Here is an 11,965-nt window from a genome sequence, read left to right on the forward strand (position 1 = left end):
CACTAATTGTTACAAATTGTTTCCCTTTATTAGATTGTATTTGTTGAAGTACAACATTTCCAAATCTATTTTACAAAAGAAAACAACCGATGTACTACCAGGTGCTTGAATATCACCAACTTTACTTTTCTGATTGAGTTCTTTATATAACATAGCCCTTACGAAAGGTTGGATTGACGAATCTATTTGGATTTCATGTCACGTGAAATTCTAAATTAATGATAACCATCTGTACAGGACCAGTCTAAACACAATACGATAAAATTATATTAGCACTCCCCAATGGACTCTTTGCTATTAATCATCTAATTTTACAATAGCATCATAATAAAAATTACAATAGGATTATGATAATCGCAACAACAAATACAAAGCAGCTTTAAATAACATTGCGGTGAATGTCCTTCATGGAAAACATGGTTCATCAAAACTTAAAATTCCTAAGGGTGACTAATATCTAATTTCTCCTTACATAATAAATAATACATTACCAAGCAAACCGGCAATGAGAATAAAAAAGATAATCAAGTAGGGTACATAATTTGTTGTTAGTAATAGACCACAAAATTATCTGGCCAAACATTGCAAGGTAACAGAAAATATCCATACCCACCCCATGGGGTTGTATGAAGTTCCAAGAGGAAATTTCCAGAGGGATAGGGGGAGGTGGTTTCAAACTATAATACCTTCCATGGGAGGGGTATGGATATTTCTGAAACATCCTATTTAAATGAAGTGTATGGTAGACAGCTGAGATTTTTTTTTCTTTTTACATAGTTTTTACAAACAATGAACAATGATCATAGCAGGCAGAAATTTACCCAATAATGAACATGTTTAAACCAGGAACACCAAAACAGAGCACTTTTAAAAATAATCTTAACCCACCATCTTACATGTATTATTAGGCTGACTGCCAACTCCTAAAAATTAATACCTGGCTACTCATTATCGATGACATAATACATCCATGAAAATTTTGTCCTTTGAAGCAGCAGCAATATGCAGCTCCAGAAAACATCCATACCCACCTTATAATAAGTCATAAGAAATCCCTTGGAGGGGTTGGTGCTGTAAAAGCCAGATATTTTACAGGAATGTATCAAGCTAGGGGGTAAACCCAAGAAACCTTAAGTTGGAATGGTATGGATATTTTCTGGAACAACACAATGTGATGATATAAATGTATGTGTAGAGATTTAAGTATTGTCTACTTAGAGAAACAGAACAACCAACCAAATATGCATGGAAGTTTCTGGCTTGGATCTCAATGATTCTCTGGCAGTGTTGCAAATGAGGTAACAGAAGAGATCCACTTAAACTAACATAGCAATTTTGTTCCATACAAAAACTAATCAAGCTCTTTTTATAGTAATTTTTGGTTAAAAAAATATATGTGCACTTTCAAAGTGACAAATCATTCAATTACTTAATTGATCACTCCTGAAAATGACAATGGCAGTACCCTAAATATACATTGTTACTACCGAAAATTATCAAGAAATGTAAAATGAATGAGTTATGCTTTTGTGTCCCACTGATATAAAATAACAGGGGGTTGTGGCTCTCTCAAAGAATTCACTTTAAAAAGTAAAATTCCACATACATGTACAGGTTGCAATCATGCATAACAATCAAGCAATGCCTTAACTTATCAAAAGCAATTTCTGTACACCAGGATAAGAAATAAAGAACTTGGTAAAAGTGATCACACCCAATGTTCATGAAGAACTTTTCCACCCTTTCGATATCCTACAACTTGAAATGCTGATTCACTGTTGTCTTGCTTGACTGTGTTATCTGGAGCCCTGTAATAGAAAGTAATTTGTTAACACATGATCTGATCTTAGCTTCAGGTACAGGTTCTGAAATAACCACATCTTGTATAGCCAGGAAGATGTTGCCATGTTAACATTTGCCCTGAAAATATCTACAGAATGAGTAAGAAAGGATACTAACTACACTTGCTTAACCCTGCTTAACTTTGCCTAAGATCACAACTACATAGCCATTCATAACACCACACTCCACTTCCCAATAATTATTACCGGTATGACACTACTCTGATCTGAGTAATAAAACATTGCTGATATATTACTCAGACATCTCTTTCAAAGGAATGCAGTTGCTGAGCCAAGCTACATCAAACTATTCCAGAGAAGCTTTCTTTTTGTAACTAAGGTATAGTGTAAGTGCAGCACAAAGCATCTTTATGGCTCAGTCAAACTACACAAGACAATGCCACACATCAAGAGCTCAAGCTAGTCAAATTAAGTGCAGTGAATGCTTGGTGCATTAAGAGCCAGAATGTAAATGCAGATGATGATAATGATGGTGACGATGATGATGACAATGAGGATATTTTGTGATGTACATACCTAATCTGCATTACACGTATAAGGTAATTTGACTGCAGGAATTTGCCAATAACTCTGCACCTACATGTACACCGAAAGGCGATAAGTTGCAGCATCTGATTGCACATGTTTAGCCTCAGATTACTAATGGTGCCAAGTGATTTGAGGGTTTCAAGAAAAGCTTCTTTTAGCAGTGAGCAATACTTTAACAGTTTATAAGACAACAGCATTATTAAGCAAGAGCATTGTTAAAAAACAGAGTATATAAATGTGTGAAATAATATCTAATGTAAACCCCAAATGCTAAAGAGCAATGTACTTGTGTTCTTACATTGATCAGAAAGAAGCCATAAATAAAAGGAAGAAACTTGATGTACATCAAGATTCTCAGAACAATATGAAATAAATTTTACTGTGATGACTAGCAAAAGAACTCACAGTTTAATCAGTAAGTCTAAAATGGTCAATTACTGTTATGAAAGTAGCACAAATTAGCTAATGCTGTACATGAGTCAGGACTCCATAAATTAATTTGCCTTGAAGCAGCATAGTTAGAAATATACTTCTCAAACTCACTTATCAAACATGAAAGACCGAGTTTGACCACATTTCCAAAAACCTTGCAGTTAATCAAAAATATTTGGCTACACATTGTATTTTCAACTCTCTTCTCAGTGTTTGGAAATGTGGTTAAATATGATATTTCATGTTTGATCTACAACTTAACAACTGTCTAAAGATTAAACTACCAACAGGTGATACACTGTATTAATTGCAGCAATACCTTTCTCTTTCTTCTAGCTTCTGTTCCTCCATTGGTCTTTCTTCCCAGTTCCTTTCATCATCTTTCCAATGATTATAACTTGCCCTGTCATACCCAGACTCTTCCTTAGTGAAATTGGAATGATTCTGATCCCGTCCTGGGGATGTCATAACATGTACAACAGAACTTGTAAACTGCTGCTTTGGAGGAGCAGAGGAAACATCAGAGGCAAGGACCCTGTAGCCTGATGGAGTAGAATCCAGAATCTCCTTGTTACGTTGAGGTTTTACATAACCAGACTCAAGATTCTGATGGCCAATAGAGGAATCACTGTCAACACTTGATCGCCTTAATCTTTTATCTGACATTGGTCCATTCATTGCTATCACTCGAGATGAAGGGTTTTGATCCCTTGGTTGTCCCTGTACATCGTTTCTTTCTCTTTGGGATGGTTTAGACAGATGTTCCAAATTAACATCAAGACTTGGGATCTTCTGCTTATGAACAGCTACCGGAGATAACCTGGGTGGGGTTTGAGACCTGGTTGACGTTGGTACCTCGAGACCAAATTTCTGTCGCATTTCCATGTTCTCTTTTGTTAGTTTTTCCACCTTCTTTTCTAGAGTTCTCTTCATGCGAGAAAGCTCCAACGATTTCTCCATAGCCATATCATTAAAAACAGCATTTGACTTCTCTAGGTCCTCCATAGCCTTTTCAGCCATTTGAGTCTTTTCCTGTGCACTCGTTTTTGCTTCTTCTGCCTCTCTCAAGTTTTGCTTTGTTAGTATTAGCTCTTTTCTCATCTCATCAACTGTAATTCTCAAGTTTTGCAGTTCTGATCCTTTATTTGTCTGCGATTGCAGTACCGCATTCAACTCCTTCTCAGAGGACTTCAATCTCTCGGACATGTCTTGTATTTCTCTTTGTAGTCTCTGCTTATCTTTTTGTTCACTCTCACAAGCTGTGGACAACTCTTTTCTTTGTTCCTCAAAATTCTTTCTCAGCAGTTTTACTTCATCGCTTTTTAATGACACATCTTGCTTTGATGCTGCCAAATCTCTCTTCAGCTTTTCTAATGTGACCTCGTGGTCTCTACAGAGCTGTTCAACTGAGTCTTTATCTGCTAATGTTCTCTTCAACATTTCATCTTTTTTGCTGTTGTTTTTACTGGTAATTTCTAATTTCTGTGCAAGTTCTTCATAAGAAGTTCGCAAGTTTGAATGTGATCCTTCAAGCTGTTCTTTCTCAGACTTGATTTTGGTTAAATCTTGAATGACCCCTTCCGACTTGACCACTTTTGATTCAAGGTTGGCTTTATCTTCATTGAGTGTTTCAATTTCTTTAGCCATCTTTCTTTTCTCATTAGCAGTCTTGGCTACAGTTTCAGAAAGGCACTCACATTCACTTTTTAAATTATAAACCTCTTTCTTCAAAGCTTCCACTTCACTAACTTGATCTTCGCCACCCTTGCTTGTTTCAGACTCCTTTTCTTTCTTGGTTTTCTGCTCTTTTCCTTTTTCACTTACACCCAATTTTAACTCTTCTTTTTCCTGTTTCTCCTTCTCCAGGTCATCTTTCAAGGAAGCAATCTCCTTTTCTGCCTTTTCCAAAGAATCATGAAGTGATGATGTTTCTTTGTTCAGTTTTTCAAGAGCTGACTTTAACTGCTGGACATTCTGGGCAGCTTTAGGCATGGCACTGGATTCTGATTCTGTTTCCCTTTCATCTTTCATTTGTTGGATTTCTTTCACAAGTTGTTCAATTTTCTTATTCAGTGTACTGTTCTCTTTTTCAAGAAGCGCAGACTTCTTTTGAGCTTTTGCTAAATCTTCTCTTGATTCCTAGAAAAGAACAGGGTATTAATTTTTAGAAGAACATTATTTTGAGTTATTTTGGCCAAGTACAAAATTACCTTTTAATTGAAGAAAACCTGAAAATGAAAGTTTATCAACTTGAAGATAGAAAAACACCAAAGAGATAATAATAAACCATAGAGGAATAAGCATGGTTATGGGTGGACAAGATCAAAACGGATTACAACTTACAACTAACTTGAAAAATTTGGACTTAAATTTTTGAGATGTGTAGCATATCATACATTATACTTTTGTCACATCCTGTGACATCATAACCTTTGCGCACCAAAACGTAAAGGCAGCGTGCCTTGTGTGTAATGTTGGCAGTGTTATAGCTCTTTTGATAACACTCGCTCTTCATTCTTTTGTTTACATAGTTCGCTTCAGAATCGGAATAGAGATATGTAATGACATTGTAATTCAGTTGTCGTCCCCTTATAGGCTTTGTTTATGATTTGCATGCAAGGAAAGTAGTTTATAGTTTCACGGACAATCAATTCCTATTGTTACACGACTTTCAACAAGTTATTCTTTGTCTATTCAGATCAGATTTAGTTTGCAATGCAGTACAGTGATTATATTTGCCATTCAGTTTTTCAAATTGGATCAATAAACATTGTGATTTAACACGACTGGTTGTCCAGTTCAGTTGGAAAACCTATCATCATGATACTGTAAGATGCGCAAACTGTGACATTTGCGATGTTTATATGTTGTGTACAGTGTACATGTAACTCATACATGCAGCTGTTTAGATGCCATTCACTGTAATACCAGAAACTTGCTAAATTTACACAAGTCATGTCAAGTATGTGAATTTACAATGAAAATTGCATTATTCACGTTATCATCTAGAGATGAAAAACACTTTAAAAAGCTTATTCACTTGGTTTCAGCCTCCTCCTTAGCCGTGTAACTTGCTATTTTGCTGCGATTGAATGAGAAGTAAAAGAAATAGGTGACCGGTGCAAGGCAGAGCCTGAGAGGTTTCATAACCTTTCTGAAAATGACAATAAGTTTCATGGCAGCTATGAGTACAAATGCATACATTGTACCTCACCTTCAACATCAAAGAATTTCCATTTTGATCTCCACTCACATTCAATCTTTTCTGCAAACTTTCAACTTCTTCTTCAAGGTCTTCTCTGTCTAATTCCAGCTGCTCTTTCAAGGATTTCAACTGTTTTGTTTCCTTCTTCAAGCTCTCATTTAATTTCTGCATTTCAGTGAACTTAGAGTGGCATGTTGTCAGTTCCTTAGCCATATTATCTTCTGACTGTTCAGCCATTTGAAGCAGTTTTTGCAAGTTTGCATTCTCATCATGTAGCAGTTCTAGTTCTCTTGTCATTAAATCTGAAGGAACACCATCACAATCAGCATTCTGTTCCTTACTCCTTAAGTTCTCATTCTCTAAAGTCAACTTGTCAATCTCGGCTTTCAAAGCCATGTTTTGTTGCTTCAGTTTTTTGGATAGAGGATACAGACCATCAATCTCCTCACCATTTTCAACATCATCTGAATTATCTAGCATTGTCTTTAAGTGATCCACTTGGCCACGAAGACCATCACACTCTTCTTGTAAAGCGCCCTTCTCAAGTGCCAGATCTGAAGAATTAAGCACATGATTCTGGATTTCTGTTATTGTTTCTTCAATGTCTTTCAGTAAAGAATTCCTTTCCATTTCAACAACAGACCTCTCCTCTTCTAGCTTACTGGTGCTAGAATAATGATCCTCTATTTCTGCAAGACTGTTTTCTATTTCTTGAACTAGCCGATCTTTCCGCAGTACAAGTGGTGTTCCATTAGAGGAGTCCACTCCATTGCCGTTCTCCAACACAAATAAACCTTCTGAGCTCTTGATCAGACTTGGATTGTGGTCACTTCCGAGAAAGAGATCTGTATTCTTCTGTTTTGCTGTGTTACTGGATGTAGAGTTTTGATGCAAAGAGGGAACAACTTTCTTGGGCTTTTGAATTTTGTTGAGTACTAGAGAATCCACAGAAGATCCATTTATCATCTCCTTCGGCATGCTATTCTGCACAATGAATTATATCAAGCAAGGTTTTCACTAGACAAGGCCTTGGCAGGACACAGATAAGCTGAATAGTAATGTACTTGCAAAGACCTGAAACAAAACACAGAAATAAGCACAAATGTCATTATTTTGTGGACCAAAATTTACAGTGACTGCACTGTACATGTATGTCATAGATCTCTTAGTTTACCAAGTATTCTTGTCTGTGCAAAGTGCAGCTGAAAAAGTCTTTATCAAGGAAATTTGGGTTATACTTGTATATTACAGGTATCAGGAAGTTCACATGCAATACAATACACTAATTGTTATTGAACTAGGGGTAATTTATATCATGAAATAAATCATGGTCATGGTCAGCACTCAGGATATATTGCACAATGTTGGTTGTTAATAGCTGTTATACTCAGTTTCTACCAATCATGCCCAGCTAGATAATTTTGATGTGTCAAACAAATTATGAAAGATTAATGGATTACAACAGACAGACTGATTTTGAGACTTTCAGTCTCCAGACCTCTTCACCCCTATCATATCATGAGCTAGAGGGCTCTTGAGTTATTTATAACAATACCCGCATTCACGATATTTGCATTCAATTTGATGAAGAACTGAAGTGTAACTGTATTGCTCAACACTTTTACCACATGCTTGACAAAGTACTTGAAATGTTTCTTTAATTAATATCTGCAGGTAATACTGAAACTGCAACCTTGAAACTGACATCAATCTTCTTCGGTGCAGGAATCAAAATAGTAACACATATTATCCTTTTCAAAATTCTATGACGCAAATCATGGAATAATTATTATTCCACAATTTGCATCAGAGGAGAGAACTATTAATAATGAATATGAAATATATATTGAGTCTCTTAAAAGGGAGGAACCTTACAACAAGTATTACTTTTAGCAGACAAATTTTTGTTAAGACATTTGTGGTACCTAAATGAATGTTGCCAGCTGCAATTGCATCCATCGCTATTTTTAACCTGACGGATAACTAATTTCAGAACTTTAAAATCTAATAATGACCAGACATAAGTCAATAACTCATAGGCTATCTACATAATTAATTGTCATTGATATTGCTAAGAAATAACCTTGTGATCACTCAGTGTTAGCAGTACATGTAAATGACTACACTTCGTGCCCACCAATCGTGGTTGGCCATACATTTAGATGTGTCAAACAAGTCCTTTTGATGTTAAGCTGTGAAGCGCTATTATTGTTCCCCTTGGTGTAATATCCTTTTAGGTACACGTGTAGATGAGTGAATAGCAGCAACACCTGAACATTCTAAAATTGACCTCATTGCCTCAAGAAGACTAGAAAAATTGTGATTAAAGCATTGTGATGAACTCTGTCATGAAGAATACACATTCACCTACCAAGTCTCTACTTAAGTTAGCCATAATCTTTAAATTCATTATCATACATAGACAGACTGGTACTTGGATAAGGGGCAGTTGCTATATTAACAGCCAGCCAACCATGATGACCTCAGTCTCAAATTAATGCGCTCAGCACCTTGCTGACTGTGACTGATCAGTCTTTCTTTCAGCACTAATGACATATGTACACATGCAAAACTAAGACACTTCTTCCTATAGATGAGAGGACAATTTTGTTTACTAAATAAAACAAATTTTGGTTATAAATTGCATGTATCCTACACTATAGATTAGACCTTATGTATCATTGGCACTTTGGTCCCTGTAGTTATTTAATTACTTACAATGTTTACAAAGACGTCTGCAACCTTGACTATTTTGTATTCAATTTAAGCATCTCAAAATTAATATGCTTATCATAAGTAGCAGAAAATATTGCTCACGAGGAACACTTCAAAACATTTCAGCCATTCCTCACCTTTCAGGCGTCAAATTTTAATTACAAACTGACCAATGGATCAAATGTTTTAGCACTAGTTAGAAATTAGAATACTGCTTATATTATACAAATATAACGTCGCTTATTCCAGACCTCAACTGACACCTATTTGGAATGTACTGTCTCTTATTCATTTTTAGTCAAAATAATTTTTTGAGAAAATATTTCTCAACAGACAACTTCTTTGGATATGTAACACCCTCCTAATCAAAGCCCTGTAAAACTAATAATTCTATATTAGATAAACAATTACATATTCTGCAAAGGCATTAAATTTGTCTGCACAAAACAAGCAGGTTCCACCATTGTCAAGAGAGTGAGCTACTACCAACTTTATATACCAAGTACAATCATAGTACATTCTGAAAAAAATGTGCTTGATACTTTTCTTTGCAATACAGATTAAACAAGCAAGTCCTGACCAAAATACTGTGTGCATAATTTGATTTAAACAGAATGAAAACGTCATGGTTGTAGTATTGCTGAAAACAAAAACACAGACTTTTAAACCTTGCAGGTCAGAATCTTTTTCACTTGGCACAGGAATCAAAATCATAAGACTGTATAAACAGCCCCTTAAATAAAACAGATGCAATGAAAGATCAAAACTTGCACCTGGAAAGTGCAGTAAACAGCTGTGTTTTTGAATATCTATATGTGCATAGATATGAGGTCTTTGCCCATCACAGGCCAAGGCACAGCAGATATCTGATTCAGGTCGACATGGGTCAATTCATATTAATAGCAACCTATATGATCATCACACAATTTGCCGAAAATAACATTTACGACCAGCACCACAGAGAGTGAAACACTGATAATCCTAATCAACTATGGAATTCTGCTATACAATTTAAATTGTGCAACTCAAAATTATGTTTACACAACTAAGATCTTGATAAATTAAACATATTTTCAACATCTCTATAAAACCATAGCAGCTGTGATGTTACTGAATATAAATAATGATATAAATCAAGGTAGGAAATACAACTGAATGAAATCAAATAATATTATTGCAGTTTAAATCATACTTATCTATCATTTCAATTATTAGTAGAAGAATTGAATTATTAAAGGGGTGGGGTGAACAAATAAATAATATTTATAGGAGTCCAATTTGGGCTTAAGAGACACTACAGATAATAGCTTCTTCTTTGTCGACTTTTTCTTGTTGAAGCATGTTACTATCAGAAAATGAATGAAGTAAATCTAATATTTTGTTGCTTGAGCAAAACGCTAAGAAATGGACATTGGTATAATTAATCTGTTATTGCAAATTCTAATTTTCTGCTGATGTGAGCTGAGATGTCCATAGCCTACATGAAGTACTTTTTATCTGAAACCATCGTAAACAAATGAGATTCATTTTGGTTGGAAGTATGAAAACTACTATCAATTTGCTGGCTGATCCAACGAAATAACAAAAATAATCCTCTTATCAGAAAGATGAACTGAAGAAATAGGGATCGGAAATACCTTAGACAAGACAACATGGACTCCCTGTCAGTTCAAGGCTATAGAATTAGCGGCCAAAACAAATAAACTGATGAACGGTATGTGCAAGTCATGCTTACAAGCGGAGAACACAACCTCGGGATCTATACATCACTGATTTTCCTCGTTTAATTCACGTCATACTAACGAAACAGAACGTTGCGGAAGAAGCTCGTAACAATGCTTCGCACGAAATTTCCGTGGACGAGTGACCTTGGTTGTCAAAATTGTCACGAACCGACAGTAAAATATAGACAGACCACTGTGACATGAATTTTCCTCGACATCCAGGGTTTTAGCAGTCCAGATAAAGAAGAAAGTATTGAGCTAACTATATCATAGACGATCGTTTAGCTATTTTCGGGAAACGACCACATAATCTGGAACAATAAGGAAACGTTGTGTCGCAAATCGAAATTTGATCGCATCGCGAGTGATGCATATGACACAGAGTGCGTACGAAAAACTGAAAATTATCAAATTCTCACCAACTTAGAATAATTCTGGCGGATAACCAGAATTTATTACACTAGTTTACAGTGCACCGAGTCAGTTCATCTTTAATATCAGAGTCTGTGAGCAAACTGTCCGCTAAAAAACACCACCAAAAATAAATCCGACCGCTTACTGCGTTGCGCACGGTTTCTAAGCTGAACTCACCTCGTCCGTGATTTTTTGTCGTCAAATTATGTGCCTCCGTCGATCGTAATCGTTGTAAACTAACTTTTGAAACTGAGTTAGCTACGTTTCAGAGGATATTAACTCAGCTCCCGAAAATTCCAGTACACTCACTCGAGATAAACTTCCTCCTCTATCAACTCACACTGAACATTGCGCGACCGGAACTCCGCTCCGAAACACCAAACACTTATCTATTCTCTGATTGGTCACTCGCAAACTAATGACTTATCATTGGTATTTGCAAGATAATAGAGTGTTGGAAGCCATTGAAAAGCGGCAAAGCTTGATAAAGGGTTTCTTTTGTTCTCAACAATCAGCATTACACGTGAAATTTTAATTTTGATTTCAAAATAGAGATAATAAAGTTTTTGAAAGAGGTGTTATGGCTCCCCTCATCACTTGCGTTCATAAATATACCACCCTGGTTGCAAGAGTGTAAACTGTTGGTACCCGGAGCTGGTAAATTAAGCTGAAAATTTATCAAATTTTCTGATCTTCAGGTATAAACCTGATATAACAAGGCGATATTGTATTTATGGTAGACTAAATTCTTAGAGTATGACCATTGACAAATGTATCAGAATTTGGTTGATCGTAAATCTAAGAGTGAAAAGTCCCCATCCCCTAGATCTCCCACTAGATCAACATAATGTAAAGTGTAAAACAGTAAATGAAAAAAAAAGTACTAAACTACAAAGGATCAATACATTGAGCCCCTATACTTTGTGGGTGGTCCATATATACAGATTCAAGAACCTTGAAGAACCCTTTTAGCATAAACACGATATTCTCTACGTGGTATAATTTTTTGTTTTTATCCTATTATTTAAAGGCTGGTTTATAAATTAAAATTTAAATCTATATAAACTGTGAAGATCACTCTCCTT

The 11,965-nt window shown here is 35.7% G+C and overlaps 2 protein-coding genes across 3 annotated transcripts in view; both read right to left on the reverse strand.

The window, feature by feature from the left end:
• The window catches only part of LOC149113574 (gamma-glutamylcyclotransferase-like), a 146,318-nt gene that overhangs the window by 29,455 nt on the left and 104,898 nt on the right, over nt 1-11,965 (reverse strand). The gene's annotated exons all lie outside the window — the stretch shown is intronic.
• Nucleotides 7-11,262, reverse strand: LOC110069461 (uncharacterized). 2 transcript variants are annotated; one of them, XM_089286133.1, is made up of 4 exons: nt 11,058-11,262; nt 6,037-7,101; nt 3,142-4,961; nt 7-1,808 (listed from the first exon to the last, which is right to left on the reverse strand). In XM_089286133.1, the coding sequence occupies exons 2-4, from the start codon at nt 7,003-7,005 to the stop codon at nt 1,709-1,711; spliced, it is 2,889 nt and encodes a 962-aa protein (XP_089142259.1). In that variant the 5' UTR covers nt 7,006-7,101; nt 11,058-11,262; the 3' UTR covers nt 7-1,708. The 2 variants fall into 2 exon arrangements, with proteins under 2 accessions (XP_089142259.1, XP_089142260.1); XM_089286134.1 differs by lacking the exon at nt 11,058-11,262 and adding an exon at nt 10,380-10,466.

This window comes from Orbicella faveolata, unplaced genomic scaffold, assembly GCF_042242905.1.
Source record: "Orbicella faveolata isolate gen_17 unplaced genomic scaffold, um_ofav_v1 contig_14, whole genome shotgun sequence".
In the NCBI taxonomy this organism is placed as follows: domain Eukaryota; kingdom Metazoa; phylum Cnidaria; class Anthozoa; order Scleractinia; family Merulinidae; genus Orbicella; species Orbicella faveolata.

Coding starts and splice junctions, on each gene's coding strand:
- LOC110069461 (XM_089286133.1), bottom strand. CDS start 7,005: ATGCCGAAGGAGATGATAAATGGATCTTCTGTGGATTCTCTAGTACTC. Junction 4,962..6,036: donor GAAATTCTTTGATGTTGAAG/GTGAGGTACAAT, acceptor GTTCTTTTCTAG/GAATCAAGAGAAGATTTAGC. Junction 1,809..3,141: donor AAGCTAGAAGAAAGAGAAAG/GTATTGCTGCAA, acceptor TTTCTATTACAG/GGCTCCAGATAACACAGTCA.